The sequence below is a fragment of the Lepidochelys olivacea genome (assembly GCF_965140295.1).
Source record: "Lepidochelys olivacea isolate rLepOli2 genome assembly, chromosome: 7".
Lineage (NCBI taxonomy): Eukaryota > Metazoa > Chordata > Testudines > Cheloniidae > Lepidochelys > Lepidochelys olivacea.
The window spans coordinates 64,517,104-64,544,838 of NC_140417.1; the positions used below are offsets into that span (position 1 = coordinate 64,517,104).

Genomic DNA, 27,735 nt, shown 5'->3' on the forward strand with positions numbered 1-27,735 from the left:
CAGAAATAAATGACAAATGCTAATCTGTTCTGTAAATGGTTTGCTAAAAACAGTGCAAGACCAATGATCTCGTGGTACATTAACAGGAGATAACTTTCGCTTCTAGTTGCCATTGTTTTCTCTAGTAGCATAGCTACCGTAATGCAAAATGCCTCTCCATATTGTACCAACTATGTTAGACAACACACATCACCACTGGAGTTTAGAGAATAAAGATAATGCCACGCACATTGCAATGCAAATGGTGATACATTTAATGCAAACAAAATCTTCTGGACAAGAACAAACAAAGGAAATTGCATGACAAAGCTCAGAAAAGCTATAAGGTTTTCTAAGATTTCTGGTGGGAGTTCTTTCACAGGAAAGATGTTCTGTATTTCAATTAGAGTTCAAAAGGGACTAAAAACTACAGATGATTTTTTAACTATTTTCTTCAGAGATCTATACTTTTAATTCCAGTGTTGATATGCGTTTGACACAGTCAGTATGATACAAAGAGGCATTTTGCATTATCAATACTAAATACATTAGCAAATACATGCATGTTTGTTTATTATTCTGATTTAGATGGCTTTCCTTATAGTTTGTTATACTGCACCATATTCCATTCTGTACTGGATTTTGACCACAATGCATTGTACTTCAAGCACAATTTGGAAGACTCAGGGCCAAGAGATGTGTTTTCCTATATATTTGATTGAAAACATTCTGAATCTATGCAAATACATTATTTAAATCTTTCCTAAGAGTAGGAAAATACTCAACCAATGACAGCTGCATCATGTGGCAAAGTATTATAATATATTAGGAATGCAGTCATTATAGATTAAATGTTCAATTGGATTTGAAGACAATTTGAAAGGAGGGCAAGAACAGACTATAAAGTGTCTCTGTGACCAGCGCAAGGTTTTATGGAATAGTTTTCCACTGATTTTGGTCCAATATTAACGTAAGACCATGCCCAATCACATCACAACAAATTAGTTTCAGACACAAAATGGTAATCAAATTGGGCGCCTATCCTGAAAGTGGAACTAAGAACTTCCCAGCATTGATGTGCTTCTCAATCCTGCAGCTGTTTCTAAAAGCTTCCTCCCAAAGGCACATTTAGAACTAAATTAAATGCAACTTTGACTTAATTAACGTTTTAAATGATAATGAATACAGTGTGGATTCAGATGAGACATTTACATTGTGTTGTAAAACTGATAAAAATTTAATAACTCTTTGTTAATAAGTTATGTCTCTTTAGACCCATAAAGCCTAAGGCATTCAACGCTCTAGTCTAGGGTCTAAGCTAGGTTCCTAATGCAGGTGGAACAAGGAGGCAGAAGACTGACTTGACATTTGCTCTAAGCCTGCTCTGGATCAAGCCTCTGCTTGTTCATAAGTACTTTATTTCATATAGTAAAGGTCAGATTTTGGGCTCAAGGCAGGGCTATGACAGAAATGCTCAAGTGGAAACCAAGCTGGCCCTGGCATCTGTCGCTTGAGATAGCTCAGAAGCAGGAGAGACGGAGAGCTAACTGGCTAGCATCTGTCCTACACCAAGGAGGTAACAGGAAGAATCTGCTGCCTGGTGGTAAGAAACTGTCAGGGTGAGTTTCATGACAACCAGCCACACTCAGGAAATAAAAATGCAAACATAATTTCCATGTCACCTTGCATAAGGTCCTCTGCTAAACTCACTCCACAGGATGCAGACAGCATCTTTCCTAGCTTGTCCCCATCAAGGCAAGCCCCTCACTAGTCACTTCTCTGTGACCCTGGGAAGAAACACTACCCAATGGAAAGGCCTAAAGGAATTTAAAAAGACTTCTTGGTCTCTTTTTCCCCCTCTCAAGTCTTCAAAAAAAGATTTGCTGCTAAACTTAGCAGTGCCTGAGTCTTGTGTTGAAGCTACTGTATGTATTTTTTTGCTGCACAGACATCACGAGTCAGGCAGAGCACCCTCACACCAGCCCACTGGTAAACACTTCACCACAAAACTCATTTGAAAAGGCATCTGCTTCATTATTCATATATTCTGGTCATGTAGAACAACTAGTCAGGTTGTCTTGCTTTTACCATTCTACTGGTTGACAAGGAACAGCTGGGTTGTTGTTTTTTTCTGCTCCTGCATTTCTATAAATCACTATTAATCTATATCCTCATATTATCCCCAAATGAATGGAAAGCCAAATCATTTAGCATTGCACAGGTTTAAATTTAAATATGTACCTATAAAAAGGATTCATTTTCCATCTTTATGAGAATCCAAGACTGACTGTGCACTGGAAGTCAGATATTTGAAAAATATTGTTTCATCTTACTTTTTTCTATTGTAATTAGTCTAAAGTAACAAGTAATATTTAAACTGTTAGATAATATCCTTTACACAGAGATGGATGAGAGCAAAGTGTGGTGAGAGAGCTAAACTCTGTTGCTAAACTTGAGAGACAGCACGCCATATGATTTTAAACTTCTAATTCTTATTTATCTGAACATATGCACTGCGTGCACACACACACACACACACTGCACATAGTGTGCAAGGACCAAAGATCACACTGGTCCAAGGTTTAGTTCATACAGTATATATCCAAGATTGGTCCAGGGATGAAAAAACACTGCTAGACTGAGGGATCAATGATAATTTTAAGGTCAGCTAGCCCATGAGCTAGAAATGAACACTCTAGGCCACACAAATGCTGAACTTCTTGTACATGTGCATCAACAGACTCGCTCACATGCACTCTTTCACATCCCTCTTTCAAACATGCACACATATGGACAGAAACTATTTGCTCTTAAAAGAGGAACAAAAACTTCAGAGCAGCAGTGTCTTGTCCCTTTTGCACTCACTCTCTCTTATAAACAAATCCACACAATATAGAGTATACAGGGCTGGAATTATTTTCCCTTCTGATCACTGATACTAAATAATTCTTTACAACCACTGGTTTTGTCTGAAAGCATTCACACTGCTCTGCCTAAACATTCCTAACCTTGAGAAAGCAGGCCCTACATAATCACTTCATTCTGAGCACCATCCTGCTTTTACTTCCTACTTTAATTCTGGTATGACTTTTGTATTGAACATCTCATATCTCCAAAACGTTTCAGACTATGTAGTTTCAAGATTTTAGCTTCAGCTTTTGTTTTCAGTGCCACTAAAATCTTGTGAATGAAGAGGTACAGAAGATGGCAGACTGATAGATATGATTCTAAAGTTCAAAGCCTCGTCATCATTGCAGAGTTAGATACACTTTCAGGAACAGTATACCATTCCAAGCACTGGACCAGTGACCAGAAAGAAAACATTTCAATGTCCGTATGTACCTCTAGCTATATATTAGGAAGTTAGTGAGGGAGGAAATATACTGAGGCAGTGGTGAGAGGATTACTCATCAGCAGTAAGTGCAAATGTCTAGCATCTGACAGAGGTGCAGACAACTCGGCTGAGAACTGGTTCAGAGAAATCATTGTTCCAACATTCAGCTCTGGAATGATGGTTAAAACTCTATCAATCAGGGAAGCTGCAGGCAGTACTGCATGACAGCATACAAAAATATACAAATCACTCCCCCCCAACCCCCAAAACAAAACAACAACAACAAATAAGCTTAAGCATAAAACCAAGGAGTAATTATGGGGGTCTTCTTTGTCTGAAAAATACATCTCATGGAAACTGGTTCTGTGGTTTGAGAGAACTCCAGGGGCCTGGGACTACTATCAAGAATGCCCTGCCTCCAGCACCTACCAACTCAGATGCCACAGTGAGGAGCATAGTATAAGAACCTACATAAAACAGAACAGCCCTGGGACCTACATAATTATTTTCCCTGTGTGTCATTTCTTTCCATTGTCTTGTTTTGTAATACTTAAAAGGGCATTTAGGTGACATCAGCTTTGTTGACAGTAGCTTAGTCTGTGCATAGAGCTAATGAAAATAAATTGGTTTTATTATCCAGTAGCACTAAAGATTACATTTAAGATGCTGTTCTGTATGGTGCCTTGATTTTTATTGTGCTGGACTTTCTAGCATATCTATGATATTTAATATTGATTATTTCCTTGGTAAAATTGAATGCTTATTATAACATACATAAGTATGTTTTAAAATTATTTCTAGGATTTTTGAAGAAGATGTATACAATCCTGTAGATTTATCTAGGAGAAACATCACACACATTTTGGCCCTCAGTTACACAAGAATAGATCCAAAATAGATAGATCTGTCAATTTCAATAGTAACTGAAGGAAAAATTTGTCCCACTGGAGGAAGGAATAATTTTTTTTGGAAATAGCTTTATGTAAGTCAATTTCCTCCCCACAGAGTGGTTCACTGGGTTACTTCACAAATGCTGGATGTTCATGACAAACACTGCATGATTTGTCTTCTCTCTGGGTTTGAATTAATAAGCTTTTTATTGTGTCACTATGCCCTCATTTTAATTGTCCTTTTATATTAGTCTCATTAAAGGAATGTCAGGATAGAACAGGCTAACACTAACATTCTCCAACACTACAGAGAGGTTGGGTCATTTCATAAAACTGAGTTAGAAAAACATACCCATCTTATCATAATCACTTACTTAACACCTAACAAGCATATCCTGGGGGATCTAAACCAAATCCATCTTTCCTCCCTCAACAGATCCCATCGATTTTCCCCCTCAACCTCTCCTTTCCCAATACACTGATGGCATACAGTCTGCTTTTTGTGCAACACAGAGAGGAGACAGCATGAGCAAAGAGGGGGTCACTGGGCCATGTGGAGGGGAAAGGTGTCTATGGGGTAACAATAACACAAGTTACGGCTACCTTGAGCAGCACTAACTCCTCAAACCATAGTTTTTCCATGCTACAGAGGGGGTGTACATTAGTATCTAGCAAGGGAATCCATTGCCAATATAGAATGAAATAACCATGCTACCTCTGTAGCACGCTCCATGTCACAGCAAGCACAGGCCAGCATGGCTCCTAGCCCTCCACGAGAGCAGGTATTTCTGTCCTTAAGCTGTTTTATGGGTGAAACGGCAGCAGACAAGGAACTGTGGATTTTAGGCATCAAGTCCCACCTTTTAACATGGAAAGCAGACAGCAGCTGCTCCCATGCAATGATATGTGCACTCATTTAGAAGTCACTGAATCATTAACATTCCAAATAAGAGAAACAAAAAACTATGCCTCCTCCTTACTGCCCGCAGCTTTTAATCTAACCAGTCAGTTAGGAACCCAGGATTTCAAAGTTTAATCAGTTTGGTAAACCTAGACAAAGACATGCATCTTCTAACTATAACCCTCTGGTCAATACGTGTTCCTCTTTGTGCCTGATCCACAGAAGATGTTAATCTGTTACAACCCCAGTTACAGAGCCTGGCTCTTTAGTTCAAGATGCCGAGACCCATGCTTTTCTCTGTAGATCCCCAATCCATGATGGTGGCCAAGATTGCCGCCATCACATAAATATTTCTAAACATAGCCAGGTGCATGCTGAAGTGTATTTCCTGAGGAAGGGAATTACACAGATATCAACCCACTTCCATGAATGCCCTTCCTTGAGCACCTGCAAGCCTAGATACCATGAAGATGGGCATGGTAAAGTAACCTACATAGATTAGAGCAGAGCAGTAAACCTTTACTCTTGGACCATCAATTTCTGAGGAATATCAGTCATACTGTGATTTGGAGGTAGTGAGGTGGTTCTTAAGTTAACCTGTGCCTCTTCCATTTAGGACTTTCTACATATTAACTAATTCTGTGAACATCACCATGCAGTTGCCACAGTCTGTTAAGCACAGGTCTCATGTGGTCTTGTTCCATCAAAGAAGTGGTTTCTTCCTTTTGAATTAGCCCAGGTTTCCAGGTACCACTCTTCACCTCAGTGTTGGTGCATCTCCAAAGCAAGACTTGGAAGCAACACTGAATTGCTGTGTATTGTGTCTACCTACAAAATGCAGTTAAAACACAAAAACAAAAAACTGCTGCTCACCTTATATCGCCCTACATTTGCAAAAAACACCTCTTTTCTTTTGGACGGTTGCCACCAATGCCAAAAGAGATGTCGGTGTATGTGAAAATGTGATTTTCATAAACTGAAAGTTCAGTAAAATTCAATCTAGTAAATAAACAGAGAAATAATCTCTTTCACTTACAGTGCAACATATACTGTAAACTCCACTTCCTCTACAAGGGCATACAATTAGCACACAAAAATCCCATGTACATCAATGAATATGTAACTTGATACAGCCATAAGCTTCTACTTAGCACCAGATCCCTATAAACACCGTTAATTCTTATAATCGTTATTCACTGTTTGAAGACACGACAGACAATGGTCTCTGATTCTATTTACCTTGAAAATGGAAAGCCTGCTTTTATAATAAAATACAAATAAAATAAAATAAAAATAAAAATGAAAAACACATTAAGCAATCTTAGAAGCACACCAGCTCAACTGGGGAAACCATGACCAAAGCAAGCCCTGTAATAGTATAATGACCTTTAATGAGTGTCTTGGGAAACAATACAGTTCTAGCATAAAAGACAAAGGGCAAAACTCATCATGGCTCCACTGACACTAATTCAAAATGATTTTCTGAACAACTAAAGAATGTAAGAGAGGTAATCTGATCTACCAATCTGACCTCACTTTGATTCCAGGGCCCTGCTGCTGCCATTTCTAATTGTCAAACACTCTAAATTTCACATCTGCTCATATTTAATGAAAAGCCGACTCTCACCACCATTCTTTGAGTTAACTAGCTCTGTCAAGATGGGCATCATCCGACCCCTCTGCAAAGCAAAGAAAACATGGTGATTTCTATTGAAGCCCTGCCAGTGGAATTTAGTGTGTGTGAGAGAGTGTGTGTGTGTGTATATATATATATATATATATAGGCCTATGCTGGTTTGTTAAGGGCCTGAATTGATATTGATTTTTCTTACTTATTATTAATGGTCAAAGGTGAGTGGTCTCACATGGGGAAGAATGAGATCTCTTGATTTGACGGAGTGACGACGGGGCAGGGGGAAAGGCCGATGAAACAGAGGATGCTAAAAATCCCTAGAGCTGTCAATATCCCTTAGATTCAGAATGCAACATGGGTCTAACATGTTTCCAAAAGTGTTACTGAGGGCAATGATTTCATACACAGGATGTTTTTGGTTGAATAGGCAATGAAATCAAAACCAGGGTTTTTCCCCTCTACAGCCTTAAGTGAAGTGAAAAGCTACACTAACTCTTCAAATTAGGGTTTCTCTTTGCTTGCCAGATGATACTAATGGTAGAAATGTCACCCATTTGTAGGGGACATATTCATTTAGTGCTGTCTGTTTGCTGTTAACAGCAGTACCAGGACTCAACCACATAATCTCTTTTCATGAGACTGCATTAATGTAAAAAATATTGTGGGCTGTGTTGCAGAGACTAGGAGATTATATAAGTAAATGTGTCTGCAGTAACTCTCAGTACTGGAAGATTCTCATTCACTGTTCTAAGCACAGGGAAGTTAGTTTTACTGTACACCATAGTGACACAGGGCTCAATAAAGGGTGCAACCTCTTAATATAGAGCAAAGGAGTTACTAGTGGAAATTGTCACCCATTGGACATGATGCATTAGAGATGACTAACTGGAAAAGAAAGACAACAGCTATGCTGCATACGCCTTATGGCAGTATGTATAGTACATACAGGTCACATCCCCCAGCATGGGTATAAATAGCAATATAGATGGTGAGACACTGCTTGGGCGAGTTGGGTAAAGACACGCCTAAAGCCTTAGGGTATACAGTCTACACAGCTTTCTACATGCCCAAGCAGCACCTCCCCAGTCTATACTGCTATTTGAGCAGTGTAGTGTCCCGCTGCCTCCCTATTGCCCAAGTCTTTCCCCATTGCAGGGAAAGACTCCAGCAGTGGAGAGAGCCTTTCTCTGCTGCCTCTCCCCTGCCAGAGCCTTTCACTGACATGTCCAGCCACACACTGCAGTGTGGACACAGCCTCTGTTTCACTGTGGCATGTAGCCGACATATGGCTGCCAGCGGTGTGCAGTATAGACATAGCCTCAGAGTGTACCTCACTGGTACACAGAGAGGGTTTGCATCACCAAGAAACCCCACTAGATAAAGCTTCAAATGACAAGGCTTTTATGTTTCTGTGCCAGGAATCTGTGTCTCTGGATCAATGGATCACAGACCAAAATAGCTGGATCCAAGGCATTCCACAGGTGTGACTAAACACTGTATTTATGTTGTATCAAAAAGCTGCTGGATGCAACATCCACTAATCCCATTGTACTCAGCACTTGGTGGAGTTCCTGTGTGCCATGCCATACATATCAGGTGATTGCTCTTCCTAATCAAAACTATATCTTTCCTACCAGATCACTCTGATTTTGCCCATCCATTTTGACAGGGAGAAGGAAAACAATCCCTGCCTGAGACATAGTTTTGCCTATTATGGATACTTGAACAGGGTGGCAGTTATTGTCATTAATAATCTTCCTCAACCGCTGACAATCACTGAAGGAACAGGTATGCTTGGGCTCCCAATAATGTAGTTAACAGTCACTTGCATTGCTCCTCCTTCTCTGCTCTGTGTCTTCAGAAGAGCATTTTTGGTTTGTTCATGACAGGTGCTAATCACTGTCACCTGCTAGAGGTACATTTTTAAACAGTGACACGCTCCTCCTCTTTTCAGGGGTACTTTGCGATGGACTACATCACAGGAGCTTGCATCAGGGTAGACTCATTAAAGAGCAGCTGATGATGAAATAGCTCTACACTGGGTACATTCAACTCTACTAAGCCTTCTGGGGTGTCCGACTTGAATGAGGACTTCCTTCCTTACAGCAAATGAAGGGTTACAAAGAGCAAGGCTAATGGAAAAAAGAAAAACAACAACCACCCCAACTTCAGCTACAAATTGTATCCTCTGTAGGAGGCTTCCACTGCCTACTGTATGCCATTCAACCACACTGCTATCATAACTGCCCACTGAATTAATAGTTTGGTTTTTTTTACCAGTTTGTAGTCATAGATTTAGACAGACTCTCCCCCCCACCCCCGAACCATTAATAAGGCATTTACTTTACTGTTTAATTAATGACAGTTTATACTGTATGCATGAAATAAAAACAAAAACATCACCAAGCTGCACAATTAAGGTCCCACATGCTGCCGCAAAGACGCACTATTTAAGAAGCACATTAAGCAAATTAATGAATAAATTAAATGTTGCTATTAAAAAACCCCAAACCCCATCATACATAAATATAGAGCTATATTAAAACTAATTCTGAAAAAAGCATCAGCCCCGTAAAACTCACAGAACTACAATGTACGACACAAGACAGGGATGGTACCACAGACACCACAGACATGGAACAGCACGTTTTGGTGTTAAAACTTACAGGCACGTAAACTGGTGGAGCAATCATTAACAGAGACAGAAGAAAGTGGGAAGGCTCTCTCAAGGGTGTCCATGTTACTATGTACACTGCCTGACATGCAAGAGCAGTCACGCTCAGAGCGTCCGCAATCAAAACAACATGCCAGTTTCATTCTCTTGTAGATGGACATCTTGGCTATAACCATATGTTGGATGGGAGGAGAGGAAGAGCAGCAGGTTAATGGCAAGGTTATATATATATAACAAGGCAGCTGGAAGGTAACTTAAGGGATTTAGTACAGGCCTTAGTTTATGTTTAACAGTCTTGACCCAGGAAAAAAATGCAACGTGATTATTGATAACAGTTTGGCTGCACATCAAAAGTAGGGAAAAGATCAATTACTCTTTATATTCTCCCTAAGTCTTATAGGGTGACCATAGACATAAGGAAGAATTGCTAATTACAATCAGATTTTTGGATTAAAAAAAGAACAAAAGTAAAAACAGAAAATCCTAAGAACATTTTTTTCCTCTGGCACAATTAACACTGCTGGGCCAAAAAGAGAGAGAAAAATTTAAAGATGTTAATCAATCATATAATTTGGACCTACATTGCTTGTGGCAAACATCAAAGTTATTTTTAAAAAACAGACAGAGAGGCTCTCAAAAGTGCTAATAATTTCTCAGTATTAAACAGTGCCTGAGAAGTTTCTTCATTGCGTTAAATTACATGTTGTTGGAGAGTTACAAGATGTCTTCACAAAACTTCCTGAAAGATTTAGTGACTTTACATTATGCTTTCAGGAACTGAAATTGACTCTCGACAGAATATCAAAATTTGTCCACATGAAAGATTCAGCTAATACTGGCAAATGTGCTTGACATTAAAGTCAATTCACAAATAAGGCATCACCAAAAGCACACAGAACATTGGTCCATTGGAACATGCTGAACCAATCATCGGCATATTTTCTGCTCCAAGTAGAACTGTGATTGAACATCACAACTGTCTTCAGATATCAAGCCAGAAAGCAAATAAATAAATGCTTACTTAGAAACCAACTCAAAAAGATGTGCTAGCAGCAGCAAAATCCATTTGTATCTTTTAAGCAGGGCAACGGACCCAAAAGAGTGATACTATCTTTGTGATGTATTTGCTATAAACGTAACATGTTTAATTTAAAAATTACTCAAAAGTATCAATGCCCAATTTTACCTTATTCACACTTTGGATCTGAAGATGAAAATAAATGCCATTTGAAAATAGTTTCAGATGTTGCATTGAACAGTCATTGTTGGTAATGCCTTAGCATGAACTAGCTTAGTAATACTGCCACTTAAACAGAACATTGACAGCCAAAAGCAAAACCTTCAAATATAAAAGTAGTCAAAAAGGTATAGTTTCTTTGGCCTGTACCTCCCATTAGGAAGTCTTTTTTATGTGACAATGGTGGTGTTATTTAAATTATTTCCCCTCAGTTTTGTCATTTTTGAATGCTACAGTCACCAGGAAAGAGGGATTTATCTCTCTCAAATGGGTCAAGTCCTGTTCTAAGACCTTTGTGACTTGCCATACAGTACATTTGTCAAGCAAGGGTAACGTTATGATTGTGGAAAACAGGCATTGAGGGAGATGAATGAGTGATCTCTTCAGCAGTGACTCCATTCCTCTAAAACGTTAATTGTATTTCTAGTTACATGTTCTTTTAGCATCTTAGTCAAGTTATCTTGCAGCTGTTCAGAAAGTCATCATGCAGCATCAGGCCCGTTCAGTGCATGGTACATCATTCCTCAGAGCTTGGCTTTTAGTATAAAGGGTTCCACTGCAGCTTTTGATCCATACAAATTTAGACAATACAGAAAATTCAAAACAGCATTTGGTTCATCCATATTTCCCTCTCCTAATTCTCCCCAGCATGTACCTTTAAAACTAAAAGTTGGGGACAAAGGAGGGGAGACATTTGTTCATAATCTGATTAGATGTTTCTGTTACACCACTTTTTATTTTATTATTTTGTTTTTCACTCTAACAACATGTGGAGTTCCATAGAAAAAAGATAAAGGGTACTTGTCAGAAACACACTAATACTAGGTGAGGAAAAAAGGAAGACTCGTTTTGGGTTTAAAATACAGCTGTTTTGAAGGATTTTTTCTAATCAAATGCTGTAGCAAAACACAGTATCTGACAATTTTGTAATACTATGTTGTTGGTTAGTAACAGTCCCTGGTTTTCAATTACTTATAGCCATATTTTGTCAACAGAAAATAATAAACTATGACATTTATTAAAATAAAAAAAATCATTGTTAAGGGCAGGGAAAGATGGGAAGGAAAACTTTTGGAACCATTTTAATCAGACTTAAACCAACGATATGGACAATTTAAATCCTTCTATTCAATAAGGGAAAGTTTATCAGGTACATCTTAAAACCCACACCTTTCAGGGACTGTTTTTAACTATTATTATTGGTTGTTCTGGAGACCATGCATAATTTTTTGATATTTCACATTGTTAACATGCAAGAAACAGGCTTTAACCTGGCAATAAATGTAACAAAAAAGACTTGCTATAAGGGTTTAAACCAGTATATAAGCAATCACATATTAAAGCAATACATTTTGTAAAGAAAACATGCTGTAATTCTTCATTCCTGTTACACAGTCATTTTACATTCATACCAAATACAATATTGAAATAAATTTAAATTAAAACATGGAATATTAGTAAGGATGATTAGTGAGAAGATCAAAGACAAGACAGAAATGATTAAAGATGGTTCAGCCACACACATACTGTTTCCTGTTAAACCTCCATAAATATTAATAAAAAATGGTAATCAGCAGGGGATAAGGGGCTCTTTTTGTACAGCCTTTTGGATGGATGCTAAATTCATATGATACCTGTAGCAGCTGCATAAAAATCCAATCATTCTCTACCATACCCTTGTAGAAATTATCAGGATGCAGAATGGAACTGTTATTTGCAGTTCTGGTGAAAATAAAAACAGAACATAAAACAACTTAATTTTCTATTTTAGGTTCTTGAAAAACAAATGGATAGAAGGGAATGGCAGCTCTCTCTTCTTGGTATAACCACCCCCCGCCCCCAAAATAAAACAAAAAACAAACAAAGGACTTTCCTATGTATCTGAAATTGAGCCAGTGAAATTTGGTTTTAATTCATCAAAATGCTGCTGTTCCACTGGCACAAACTATTTGATCAGAGCAGCACACTGAGGCAAGATTTTTAAGCTATTTGGAAAAAAATGTTTCCAAAACTATCAACATTTTAGACTTCAAATCTCAGTTTTCATTTGTTTTATAATTTTAAAATTGGCACAAATGTTTTTGCTGCAGTTTTTAAAACAGACCGACATTCTTCATTTTTACTTTGGAGGAGAAAGCTGAGTGTCTAGCACTCTGGCAACACCTCATTTTCTGATCACAAAGTCCCCCAAGCTCTGTCAAAATGTCTAGAAGAAAGTACCTAAGATTGTCTGAGTGAGGTGTCATTTAAAATTCACAAAGAGTAATGGGGAATATTTTCAGGCACAAAAGAAAGCAAGGGAAATTGCCGATTGTTCTTTAAATAAGTTGTCAAATAACAGTTCCTCGTCTAGAGCAAGCAGGACAAAGCACCCCTTCTTCTCTGCTGATTGCTTTTTTTTGTTTGTATGTTTTATGTTACCATACAGTCTTCCTGATCTCATTGCTCCACCCGTCACTAACAGCAGCTTTACTCATGGACCAAAATGGTAACAAAAAATAGATCTATGAGGACATCTAGTGGATCTCTATCAAACAACAGCTACTGAAATAGAATAGAATCTGGACTGGAGGTCACTTGATTGGCAGTGAGTAAAAAAGCGCCCAACTACCATTAAGAATTGAAATGGATATGATGTCATTTCAAGTCATCAAGTTCTCATGATCCACAGCAAGTAAAATGACAACAAAGGGGAACTTTACAAAGAAATTATGTTATAAAGCAACTAGCAGCATTAAAGGAAGACCATATTGATTTGATTGCCTTTTGGCGACGTTGGTTAACATCATCAGTCTAAAAAATTGAAAGGGCTTCCCACAGCACAATTTCAGTTTTCTTAAAAATACAGCAGCATGTCAAACTGGTGACAATTGATTTTCTCTTAACACAACAGGCAAGGCTAGCTCTCCATTATTTCACTGTGTTCCAGGGTAATTTCAAGATCACCAAATGCAGCCTGCAAGCTATTTTGCAAGTTTTGCAAATTTCTAACTTTAAGTGATGTCAGTCATAGGCAATTTGTTAGCTGTTTCCTGAAATTCACAGGGTGTTCTTGTTCTTCAGCCAAAACCGCAGGAGCAGCAGGTGAAGTGAGTGGACAATCTGCACATTCTACTGTATATCAGTAACTTTAGAAAAGACTTGCATGTTTTTAATTAATGACTTTTTATAGACCAATTCATTTTTATTTTCATACGTCTTCACAACCCTTCCTACATTATATTTTGGGGGACACTCAGCCAATGTGTTCTTCCTCCATTCATTTCTAAGGGGGCTGAAACTACTAGAAGAACTAAGACAAAGCTGCGTATTTATTTTAAAAAAATATATTCTTGTTTAAATCTTCTCTTTCAGCTTGAGATGAATTATACTCAGAAAACTGGCTATGTAAAAATGGATTCTTCAATATCTCTGTTCTCTGTGGCTTTGGTCTTCCAACCCGGACTCAACCTAGCCCTCTTTTTCTCAGAACAATTTTGTGTCTGCGAATAATTATGCCCAGTATGAATTGTGGGCAGTAATATTAGTAGTTTGATGGCAATCAAAATAATTTGCAATTGCAAAAATGAAGAATCGTATTGTGTCTTTTGCATCATTAGCTAAACAGTCACCTAAGTTCTGACTGCAGAATCTTTATTAGTGGTGATGATGTACACTACAGAAAGAACACAGATTGAATCCTAGATCCTATATGGCATTTGCAAGGTGAAAAGAAAGAAAAATAGTCTCATCTTGTAAAATAAGGACAAATTTGAAATGAAAATAATTGAGAAATAATAAACAAATCCCCCATTTTGTCATTTTTATAGTCTCACTCTTCTGATTATAATCTCACTTTTAAACCTATTTATTTTTGTCTTAATAGTCCTGATACTGCTAATTGATCTCTATGGGACCAAAGATTATTGCAGTAGGAACTGGACATTTGTTTTCAAATGCTGATTTACTGAGGATAGGAACTGAAATTAAAACCAAAACAGAGACTGGGGAACCATGCAGGCCTATCGGATCACTGCCTTTAGCTGACATCAGGGCAAGACCCTGAGGATGCTGGGTTAGGTCCTAGAGTTACTCATGTCAACAATAAAATCCTCATTCAGAGTACTAAATTTCTGGGTCTTAATTACTGAAGCGGTGTGCATGTAAAAATCACTTATAAATCTATGTCCAAGAACACAGCTTTTATCTGGCTGAACTGTAAATAGTTAATATGCAAGTGGTCAATTCTGCCATCACTAATGGTCTCAAATAGGCAGGTTGGTGAACTTGGCTCCTGAGCTAGTTAATGCTTTCAACTGTGGTGTTCAGCACCTTATGTGGAGTGGTAGATTCCCATTCCCTCAATGTACCTCCCAACAATAAATGGCAATGCAGCATTTGGATATGCTGATTGGCTAACACTGTGATGTTATTCCCAGAAGTACTGCCTTTCCTGGATGCTTTAGGTCCTTGTGTTCCTATGTGACTGTACAGCACCTAGCACAAGAAGGCCAGAAGCTTTTGTTACCATAAAACAAATTAACAACAGTAACATATGGGGAAATGGTAAAAAAACCCAAACATGGTAACCTCACAGGTTTGGAGTAGCCATGGCTAAAGTGAGTGGTTAGTGGGCTCCCAGTGGTACCACTTTGGCTCATTATACCCTTGATCTATCTAATCCTGGTCCCTGAAGCTGTTGGGGAACAGTTTAGTCATACTGAGATGCTCTGAATAGTCCTGTAAGTATGGTAGCAGCACCCCACCCCTCCCCAATGTATTTTCTTTGGAGTGCCTGTACAACAAATCAGTGCAAATGTAAACTATTCTCCACTTCCCAAATGCTGTATTTATTTTAACTACCAGGACCATGTGTGCACTAAGAAATGGTTGATGACTGAGGGCCTCCATAGATACTGTAGAATTAACAATGCTGCGGCTCAGATTCAGACAGAGTGGTCTATAAAGTTCATACTGGGTCTGTAATAAGCCTCAGAGTTATGCATAATTGGGCCATACACATGTATCATTAATTTTACAGCAACGGAAATTTCATAGACTGGGGAAAATAATTACCACTGTGGAGTCACTTGTCTCCAGTTAAGAATAGGTTTAGGTTTATGCATCAGAAGTTGATCACACAATTAATTCATTGCCTGGCTTATTTTTTTTTTTGGTGCTGGGGATGGAGGGAAGGGACAGTGGGGAATTGCTGTATGCCTTTTCTGTCATGAAATGAAGCTGAGCTGCAGAGGATACAAGCCCAAGACCTTGAATACAAGCCCGACAATGAATTCCACTTAACCAGGCAAACAGTGCTATAGTGGTAATTACTCCAGCCTAACTGGCGTCCCTAAAAAGTAATGAGAAGTCCAAAGTCATTTAAAGGAAATGCCATTGTAAAGGCTTCATTTTCCATTGGAGATAAAAAATAAGATTGGGGAGAAAATGGGGAGGAAAGAGGGAGGTGGAGGAAACTGCTGTATTTTCTTCAACGTCGCCCTGATCCGTGTGGGTGTAAAGGATGAGAAAGGTGGGAGTATGACGTCACTGCTACATGCAACATAAATATTAAAGAAAAGAACCAAACTACTAAACAAAACAAAACAAAAAAACTCTCTGCTAGAGAAAGACAGGCTGGACTGTACTCTGGGCTACAGGGAACCCGTTTTTACTCACAATAGATCACTATCAGTGTGCAGTTAAAATATAGTAGGGAGCGTGTTCCAAGGCAGCAAGAGGAAAAATAAATCAAAAATTTGTCAATTTTCACAGGTTACAACACATTCCTTTAAAAACATCAACGTACACACGATCTGTCCCTCCGGGGTTCAACCCCCACCCTTTGCAGCAAGAAAGTGGCTGGAAAAAATGTATAGAGAATTAGACAAGTGTTGTTATACAGAATGAAAGAAACAGAAAGCGTGAATCATCCAGCTCAGAGATTCCATCCCAGCGTGGCTGCATTTAATATATATGTATATACATTTGGCCCTTTGCTGAAAAGATATAATGAAATTAAATAAGAAAGAAATTGAAAACATAAGCTAAATATACCACAAAATTATCAATGGTTTGTGAATAGAATTTCTATATTTCTCTCTGGACAATGTAATATGAATATTTACAGATTATTCAGGCAGTAAGGAGAGGAGGGAGAAGGACGGATGGCTGAAAACTGTGAAAAGAAAGCATAGTTACTTTAATTATCCCTAGCCTTGTGGAGATGCATAGTTCTTACTTGAATTATTAATACTAGGCCTAAGAGGTTTGGACAAATGGCTATGTAGGTCAGGCTCACTTATAGACCCTGACAATACCACAGTTAATATTCAGACAATATCTAAAGGGACATGAAACCTCAGATGCATTATTAAAGAACATGGCTTTCAACTGTCCCAGGAAGCTGCATGTAATTAATGCCATAATAATTAAGATTTCCATGTAAAGATGATATTCTTTCACATTTCATTCACCTGTACATGCGGATAGTTTTATCTTCATCCCTTCATTTCATCTTAGATGTCATCTGCACCCCACTGTCTCTAATTTTGATTATGTTGCTCATTAATTAAAAAAAAATATCTGAACTGTTCACAATATCATTGTAAATTAAGTTGACAGCCAAGCCCCACAATTTAGAAGGAAATGTTTTGTTGTAATTTCTGCTTTGTTTTAGCTAGATTGTGTTTTTAAGACAAACAATTCAGGCACCATATATGTGGAGATGATGGCTAAGATATTCAAAAGTGACTAGTGATTTTGAGGGCCAAAGTTGTGACACCTTAAAGGGACCTGATTTGCAGACACTATTGAGCATCTGCCCTCTAAAAATCAGACCCTTTTAAGGTGTCTCAGAGATGAGCATCCAAAAATCGACTGACCAAAAATCACGTTACCTTTAAAAATCTTGATTTATATCATTCACTGATTGACAGGACTTTAAAAACAAAGCTATTGAATTATTGTTAATAGTTATGAACATGCGGCTGTTATCAGCTGTTCTGAAAAGTGTGTGTATGTGTGAGAGAGAGACAGAAAGAGAGAGAGAGAGAGAGAGAGAAACCAAACCAAGAAAATATTCTGAGTACATATTAGACTTTGCCATCATTGCCTTTTTTCCCTCCACCTGACTCGGAAGATTATCCCCTTGGTGTTCAGTGCTCAGTATGGTGGCTCTGACAGGCTCCTTCTTCAACCTCACTAACTCCATCATTTCATTCCACATCTGTCCAACACCCTTTAATGCATTAGACTGATGTGTGTGACCATGTCGTTTGGAGCATTTCCTAGTGCTACATGCAGAGGCTGTCATCCTAGCCCTGACACGGCCTTACTGCTGTTTTATACTGTGTTGGTTGGTCTCTTTCCAAGAATTTTTCTTTTCCCTTGCTTCCCAAAATTGAACATTTTATTCCGTTTCATGCTTCTGCCCTTTATATTGTAGTTGCTTGTTCATATGTTACAATATATTTGAGTTAAATGTAGCACAACTATGTAGGTCTCGAATCCAAATGACACCAACTCTCTTAGAGAATTTGATAGAAGTCTGCATACATTAGCACAGCATGGTATTACAGGTACAAAAAGTGGGGTGGGGGAAAATAAAAATACATAAAGGGCAGGGAGGCAACAACAGCCCCCACTGTGTTGGTTACATATTTCCCCTTCCCTAGTATTTTGGGAAATCTTGGAAAAAAATTAGCTTTGTGAGTTACAGGAAGCCACAGGTAGTTTTCACTTGCCTGACCAGAACTTACTCAGCAGAATCACTGACCTTGGCAGCAGTTCCAGGGTCACACTCTCACATGGATAAGCTGTTCTTGAACAATTTTTTTCAATATGTTAGGCAAATGCATGCGTTCCTTCCACATCAGGTATCTTTGATTTCCATGAATTTTGCATTCACTGTGGCTATTGTGGCTATCATTCTCCACTAAAGTCTCAGCTCCTCTGTCTCTATTACGCTACCTTAAGGAAACAATGTCGAAACCTTGTTCTCCTTGATCGTGTCTTTTTTTGGGAGAGAAGAGGAAGGCTGTCCTTAAGGACTCTAATAGTACTGTTTTTCTCTACAAAGAATTTCATCTTCTGGTATGGTTCAAGTAGAGTACCCTTTTTCTGGTGTGTGTGAAGGTCCAAGTCTAGCCCTTTCTTCCAAATGCCAAGACTGTAGTGAGACAACAGCAATCAGTAGGCCACAGTGTTTTGGGAATCATAAAAGTAGCAGGAGCAGAAGCACGGGCAGACTCTGCTGAGACAGTCCAACCCACCTTTCTTGTGACTCTAAACAGGGTCATGTGCTTTTTAATGGCAGAATATCTAAACCATGTAAAGTGTACACATGATATTCAAATATCCATTAAGAGAAGGAATCCCTATGCCTACATTTGAAATCTATACTGCAAATATTTAATTGGTCAAATCCACTGTGTGGGCATTTGGTTTGGGTAACCTGACTGTATAAAGTCCACCAAAATTAAAGAGCCAGATATATTCCTGCATAAATATAAAGAAAAAACAAAAACAAAACCAGGTCTCCACTCCAATGTTCTGCTCTCCCTGCACTCACATATCTCCTGCTGACATCAACCACAGTTCTATTAATCTGGGTAAAGCAGGTGATAAACACTGAAGTCTGCTGAACACCTCTGAAAGCAGAATTTTGTCCTATTTAAAGGAACCAGTCCTGCATTTCTTCTGATCACAGAACTGTCATCGACTTTGGGACTTCCTCTGCAGAATGACAGCAGGATGGAGCCTATGGGTCTCATCATATTTTATTTCAGCATTATTACATCACTCAGTATTGTCTCTTAGCTTACTTTACTTGTTACATTATATTATACAAGGCCCAAATTCTGCCCTTACGCCTCACGGAAGCCCATTGCAAGTAATGGGTTTTTACAGGGCGTAAGTCAGGGCAGAATTTGGCCCCATGTGAATAAGTTTGTTCATCTACTCAGATTCAGAACCTCCCACTGCCCACAAATAAATGCCGTGGGCACAGATTCATCTTGATTTAATTATCTGAACTTTGTTAACTTTGGACACAAACAGGCATTTTAATGAAGCTGCAGGTGTGAGTGAGTGGTGTGAAATTTAATTTTAAAAATATTCACATCAGAATTACAAATGACATTTAACTGCATTGCCATGTATTTATTTCCTACCCTTTCTGCACCACTGTGTAAAACACAAATACATTTAAAGAGATTCCTTAAGGCTGAGCAGGTCCTGAGGGGGAGGGGGGAGGAAAAGGGAGGGAGAAGAAATATTACTTACGCCGTTTGCAGCCACATTTTTTTATCCTTTTGGGATCCGTGATGTCATCATGACAGGCCTTGCAGTAAAAAAATGCCCTGGAGAGACAGAACGGAAAAACTGACACATTTCTTAATCCACACAAATGAAATTAGTCCCACATTTCCTCCTGCTACATTGCCAAATTAATGAAACATGCCAGCACTAATTTCCTTTAATCTTTGGAAAGGTTTAGACATTTAAAGGAGGAAATGTTTGCTGCAAGACCATTAATTTCAAACACAGGACTATGATTCAAGTTAGTGTTTCTTTTAATAAACTTTCATTTGAAAAATAATTAGGAGACGGGTTGATAAATATGACACAGTGGATCAGATCATCTGCCTTTCATCTTTGGAAGAATAAGTCTCATCGTCAAGGCACATATGAAATGAGTTCACTGTTCTTGACATGAAAGTCACAAATTCAGAGCCACATGATTTCTGAGAAGGACAGCTAAGTTTTTAAGGCCAAATTTGCAGTCTACCCTCCACCGGACCTCCATACTGGTGAGTGCAATCAGCAATGTCAATGTCATTGTGACCTAAATTGTGGTCAATAATATCATACATGCTATTATTTGCACCTGTAAAAATGGAAGCCAGTGTCTGAAAATCAGGTTCTTAAAAAGCAGTGAATAAACATGGAGACTACTGTCCTCTTGATTCAGACTTCTTTTCATTTGCCATCAGGGTTCAATTAGAGAAGGACCACACTAGTTTTGACTGCATTATAAACCCTCAGCAAAAATCCCTAAGCAAACAAAAATACGTAATTCACAAGATGACCTACCTAACTCTCTGTCTATTTAGGCTTTTATACATGGCCTGTTACTGCGTAGCAAAGAGCTGACTGATAGGTGAAGTGTGCAGAATGTAGGGTAAGTGACGAAGGGTAAGTGTGCAATAAAACTTTACATATCATTAACATAAAATTATGTTTTAACAAACATACATCAAACTGCCCACAGGAGATTTCACAAGCCTGTCAAGTCAGTATGTCACACACGATTGCTGTGACACATGTCTATTTCATGAAGATCACACAGCTAGCCTCTAACTGAGCCAGTCTGGGCTGCTATAATATACACCTATTTTTGCTGGCATGACAACTGGGCCATCCTGCACTTCAGCATCTGCCAAATTTCCCGCATCGCCTGCCTCCTCTGACCCAGACTCCTCTCTACAAATTCAGGCTGATGGAAATGAGGGGTGACTTGAGGCCACACCATAGGTCTTGCAGGTAATACTGCTCCTGCACTTGAGGTGGCTTGTAGGTTCCAGAAATAGAAGAGGCCATGGGAACAGAAGAACCTACAGTCCTTGGGTACTGGAAAGAAAAATAAGCAACAAATACACAGGGACATGGACGAATATATTCTTGGTTCCAGTGTAAATGAAAGGGCTATTAATTCATTTAGACAAAAATATCAAGGGTTTATGAATGTTTCACACAGTGCAGGAATGTTACAGAAAGGGAGAGGGCACAGGGAGCATGGTACTTTCCTGGTGTAAGGAAAAAACATAATCCATCTTCCAGATCCCAGAAGCACAAGTAAAGAGGAAGTGACTAGTACTATGTGCAGGGGTGACAAGGCCTGCAGAGTTATTTCTGGGTGTTTTCCTGTACTCCGTCACAGAACATTACCTAAGGAGGGTGTTACGATCCCCTCTGTACAAAAGGGGGAACTGGAGCTAGAGAAATCAAGAGACTTGCCCAAGGTCAAAGAGCCAGTTTGTCACATGTGTCCAAGCTCTCAGGCTTGTGATTTAACTGCCAGGCTACGTGGAGTCAATGGATATTTTCCAAGTTTGACCTATGGCTGGTGTTTTTAATTAGGAATGGGGAACCTGACAGTATCTAAAGATGTGGTTCAGATATCAGCCTCAATATCTCGATACTTCTCTGTAGACCATCCAAACCTCTTGTGTCTACAAAACTAGGCAGGAAGCCTTGTCAGAAAGCCACATCTGCTACTTCCTGCTAACAGTCTGTTGAGAACATTTAAATGCTTTAGATTGGAACCCCAAGCACAGACGAAGCTGAGATAAAAATACAGTGAAAGAGAAATGAAACTGTTTTGTTCATTTTGAGTAATGAGTAAAAGTTCAGTGGGCTTTTAAATTTTAATCACAAAAATATTTTGCAGTTATATCAGAGCTACAAGTAGTCCCCTCTCTTCTTGCTGCTTGATATCCATGTAGGCCTGGTCTACACTACAGAGTTAGTGTTCCCACTTCCGGCTCTGAGACAGGCTACTGCCCGGGCTCCCCGCTCCCCACTTAACTTGTAGTGCAGACATGTCTGTAGACTCCTTTTTCTATCTATACAGCTGGTGTAATTAGTTTAATGGGAAGGTACATGGATTCAAGCTAGTATAAGAGGGTCTAATTCAAACAATTGTGAATTTAATCTACACAAAACAATTGAAACTAATTTAATTCAAATATCTGAATTTGGTCCAGGGAGTTTAAGTAACCTGCCAGGAAGCAGGTCAGTATGGCACTATCCATCAGGAGACTTCAGTTGTAAACCCGCTATGTGGACTAGCTAAATAATCTATTCAAGCCAGTCACTGTCAGAGATAGGACTGGGACTCAGGAGTGGCAGTCTCTACTCTTCTATGGACCATGTGGACTCCAGGGAGTCACCCCTCTCCTAACTGTTGGATTTTCCTCCTCTTTCTGTTGGCCAAAATTTCCTCTCCAGTTTTTGCAGTTCCCCCTTCAGACACTTAGTGCAGCTCTAGATCCAACTTCTGAAGCAGGATCTTTTATCACAGACCCTTCCCCAAATCCCTACAAGTTTAGACAAACACTGCACAGGTGTGGGAGCCACACTGCCAGATCCCAATGCAGAATGAGGGCCTTAGTATTTGCTACGCATGATACTCTCTGGGTCTGTCTACACTGCAATACGAGGTGTGATTGATGTTTCCATAGACATACCCACACTGGATGGCTAAAAATAGCAATGTAGATACAGAGGTATGAGCCTTAGCCGGGGCTGTATAAGCATGCCAGGGACCCTGAAGCCCGTGGCCCCTATACTGCTATTTTTAGCTGTGCTAGCATGAGGAAAGCTATCTTAGGTATGTCTACACATGCTCCAGTCACACTGCAGATTGCAGTGCAAGCATACCCTAGGTGCAAGACCAAGAATAGGTGACGCAGACACTTTTAAAAATGAAATTACCATATTGATAAAAGAATTAAAAAACAAATGGATTTCCATACTGCATAATAAAATGTAAGTGGATAAAGAATGATAGAGACATCACTCATATTGTATCTATGACACATTATTAGCACTCAACATTTTATATACAGCTATTCTCTTCAGTAAACCCTTAACATAAGGTGTGTAATATGTACCTATTGTTAAAAAAAACATAAAAAATCATAGTTTTAGCAATATACAAAATTACTCTACTACAAATTATGGTGCATAAACAGTGTTAAATATGCATTGCAATATGGTATAGATCTAACCTAAAAGACTTGCCAGCATCTCTAAAAGCACGTAAAACATAAACAAAAACATTTAATTTGAGCGACAAGTATAACACATATGTTTACTTGTGTTTTATTGTACTTAGGTAAAAATCCTGTTTTTTACTCTCCTAGAATCTTTTTTATTGCCATTCAGATCCCATTAAACCATCCACCACTTGTTTGAAAACAAAGGCATATAATTCACAGAGGGGGATTAAGTTTCTCTCAATTTTGGAAAATTTTTTCTGACTCTGATTCATCAAGTTACAAAGGTGAAATTGACAATATTCATAAATGGCTGCATTAGCTGAAGCACATCTGATCAAGATCTGCTTTGTACAGAATGGCTAGGGAATATGTGAAGAGAGGCAGCAACCATGCATACTTCTAGCCTAACACTTCTGGAAAAGGCAAGTCAGAGCTTCTGCTTCAACTTGCTGTTGTCATGGATGGAAATTGATTTAAAAGCGCTGAGTAAATTTACTCTAAATATATCTTCACTATTCAACTTCTGTCATTTCAAAAATACCATGCCAGGTTTCTCTTGGTGTGGTCTCCATTAATTTCCCTGGGGAACTGCATGGCTACAACACTTTGTAAATACACAGGTTAGTGTCTTGGTGCTACCATGTGAATAGCCTTGTGCACATGAAAAGGGAAAGAGACAAGAGAGAAAACAAGAACTTCCTGCTGGGCTCAGAGGCTGCTGGAGCTCCTGCCCACAGTAATAGCTTTCACAAAGGTGGTGCTGGAGATGAGAAACAGCAGGGCCCAGCTGTAGCAAGAGCAGCTACCTCCTGTCTCTCTCTTTGGGCCAGAGATTGCTCAGCAGCACCCTGCCTGTGTTTCCACCTCTTCAGGACCCTTTAAGAACTCTTCCAGTTCAAAAAGTTCAAACAATACCCAAAAGGGGTCTCACTTATTTAGACTTCTAAGTGCACACAGGCCGCAGCCCCAGTCCATCGCTCACCCAGCAGGCCAAAATAATGCTAAGTCTTTGAAAAACAGAACAACTCATACTTGTCTTTATCCCAGTTTCAGCTTGGCACAGCCCCTTGCTCCCAAAGGGTCTGTCTGTCAGACTCCGCCCTGCTTCTTGGGCATGGTGTTTCCCAGGACCACTGTCTGGACAGCTTTCTTCTGCTTAATGTCAGGCTCAGTTATTCTCTCAGCCCCCTCCTACTGCAGCTTCCTGCTATCTTTTAGCCTGGGACTGCTTGATTCCCCTCAGGTGTGATCAGGCATGGCTTAGCCCCAGGCTCTCCAGCCCAAGGGCAGGCCACCACGTTACACCGGCAAGAATGCACGTAGTGCCCTTTTGAGGAGTAACAAGACTGACGTCGACATGCTTACCTCAGTCTAAAATTGGTGTAAGGGAGATGAGGAAACTGTGAGCATCTGTTGGAGTCATGCATCTTGCAGGGCTGGGGCTTAAATCAATAATTTAGCTCTTGGGATATGCAGCACTAGTATAGCACTGAACAATCTGCATGTCATCCCTTTGAGATACCTCAGTATTATTCTGTCCATTTTACAGATCAGGAAGGAGACACAAAGGGCCTAATTCTACTCTCACTGGCACCTGTGCAAATTAGGAGACTTTCCATTAGAGGCCAGCTACAAGGGGAGGGAGACCAGAGGAGCTGCCCCTTCTCCCTCTGTGGTTGGCTTGGCTGTTGGGGAATGTTAATTTGGGAAGGAGCAAATTTGCTGGGAGTAGGTGGTATTCCCTGGCTCGCAGAGACTGCTAGCTTTGGAGTTGGAAAAGAATGTTCCTTCTTCGGCAGAGTAGGCTTAGTTAAGGGATGATTTTCACCTCTCTCAGTGCATCACTTCTGTGCCATTTGACATTGATGGAACCCACAGGTATCATTTGGCAGAACTGGGTTTTTGTTTGCAGGCAGCTGGAGGTTGGAATGTTTATAATAATTCTGACATGTTGCAGCTGGATGGAAGGGGCCCTGGAGTTTAACAGGTGTTCACTGGCCTGATATCTATGAGCCAGAATCAGAGCAGGTATATCTGCAAGAACCCAGGAATCTGTGGTAAAAGCAGGAGGAGGAGGAGGAGGTTAGACCTCTGTACTGTTTACAGATATGGGACCTGCCCTTGTGGATTGACTAACACAATATGGCTGAAGAGGGGATGATGGTTCTGGGAGACAGCTTCCTACTGTTTGGATGGGCACAGCTGCACCTTGGAAGAAAGTCTTTATGGCCTAAAAGATGGAATGGTTATGGAGGGAGAAGGTGGCTAGTTCTGAGATAACAATCTGATTCTTGATCTCAAGTTCAACATGATTTAAAAAATAATAATTGCAGCCAACTCTATTTCTTGCACATTGGAGTGTCTTCTTTTTCATTTTGGAGTAACACACGTTTGGGAGGGATGACCAGGCAACAAATTACTTTTTTAGCTTTTTAAAAATGTATTTATCTTCCAAATGTTTTTAAAAGTTATTTCTTTATCTTAGAAATTATTTTCTGACATCGCTTTATCTTTCTAAAGACTTCATAATCACGAGACACTGGGTGTGCACTGGGGTCTAATAATGACACCCCTTGGTGGGCTGCTAGGCATGAGACCAAAGTTTTCTTGTATAACTGTAGCTTGAATTAATCCAAACCCTAACCTCACTGATACAGCCAAGTTCTTAGTCTGCTAAACAGGTAAAGTAGCCCACATTGGATGGGAAGTACTGGTCTGTTTTAGTTTGATTCATTATTATGTGCCTACATAGTATATAGTTCTCATCAAGAATAGTAACAAGGGGATGTCATACCATCAATGTAATGCTGAATGAACACTGCTGAGTTTGCCCACAACAAATATTTGTTGCGGTTGATGAAACTGACCCTATATAAAAGAATTTCTCTGAACACCTAAATCTTAGGCCAAAACTAGGGACCCCATTATCTGCTCAACTAACTCCATTAGGGTCAATTACATTACAACAGTAGATAAACTGGCCCATAGCCAAAGTGGGCTTTTTGAGGTTAAAAACCCTGCTAACTTAACTTTTCTCTCTTTGGTTCTTTTTCATAGGTTCTGCAAAATTATTATGTCATTTTATTTCAGTTAAAGTTTTTTCGCCATGGGAAAGAGTCCAAAAAGAGAGGCATGTACATACTGAAGGCAGAATTTGGTCCAATTCAACCCCCACTGAAGAAATGTGAATCCTTTTGCTCACTTCTATGGGAGTTGGGGCGAAGCTCTAAATGTAAAGAATAAAACAAGGAAGAGGCTGCATTTTTTAATTAAAGAGATGCAATAAACAAATTACCTTTTCACTTCTTTGGCATCACTTGCAATGAAGAATCCTAAAGTACCTTCTTGAATCTTGACATGGTTTCCAGGATTGATTAATATACTGCTCAATAAAACACAAACAAACAAAAAGACAAAGCTATGAGTTTATATCACTTTTAATTAAGTGCTCCAAAATGCTCTATTTTTGTTTTATTCTAGGGGACCCACTAGTCAGGAAAGGCTATAAGGAAATTTAAAGTCATTTTCTTCTTTGACATTTCCAATCAGATCACCGCTTAAACATCAACAATGGGTATCATTACAGAACTTAAATTTGTAACTACCATGTATCTTCCCTTAAAATCATATCACCATTTCAGCTCTTAAGTCACTACTGTTCTAGCCATCAAATAATTAGCATCTTTTACCAAAACAAAGCAAAAAGAGCATCTCAGAAAAACCATATGTGAAGCGGAGCAGTTTAGCTTTCTTACGCTATTATTCAGGCTGATGGAAAAGTTCATGATATGGTGAAAAGGGAAGAGATCCTCCAAGGAAACCACCACTTGATACCAGTACAAAGAGTCATTTGTCAAATTAAACCATTTTAAACATCTTTGTGCCAATTTCTTTTGAAATGAGAAATAATGGGACCCCTATCTGTATATATTATATTATTATACATAATATAATAAATACACACATACACTCAAAGGGAATGGTACAAGACAACCAGTCATTATTACTAAGGAAAACATAAAATTAATATAACATTTTTAAAAAAACATTGCTATGCAGCCCCTGGTAATAAAATAATCGAGCCACCCTAACAGAGTGACTGCAAGTCAGTTTGATGGAGGAAATTGTAAGTTAACATGGTGTGTGTTGATCTCTGCTTATGTGAAACATATCTGCTGTATTGTCAAAGATTTAGCACCAGAGTATTTTTGGTTCAGGCAATATTATAAGGTACCAGGTAGATATAATTATTCTTCATCTTGTTTTACTTTGAAGTGTAATATAACTAAGCTCTTAACTTGACAAAACACTTACTAAAGCTTG

At 39.1% G+C, this 27,735-nt stretch overlaps 1 protein-coding gene across 7 annotated transcripts in view; it reads right to left on the reverse strand.

The window, feature by feature from the left end:
- The window catches only part of KCNMA1 (potassium calcium-activated channel subfamily M alpha 1), an 841,792-nt gene that overhangs the window by 109,650 nt on the left and 704,407 nt on the right, over nt 1-27,735 (reverse strand). For 6 of the 7 annotated variants that reach the window (XM_084634497.1, XM_084634500.1, XM_084634499.1 and 3 more), the window contains 2 exons: nt 26,708-26,794; nt 19,913-19,989 (listed from right to left, as the gene is read on the reverse strand). In XM_084634497.1, the coding sequence (XP_084490623.1) occupies nt 19,913-19,989; nt 26,708-26,794 (164 nt within the window). Of the gene's footprint in view, nt 1-9,403; nt 9,578-19,912; nt 19,990-26,707; nt 26,795-27,735 lie in introns of all 7 variants that reach the window. The other variant, XM_084634501.1, reaches the window with a different exon arrangement.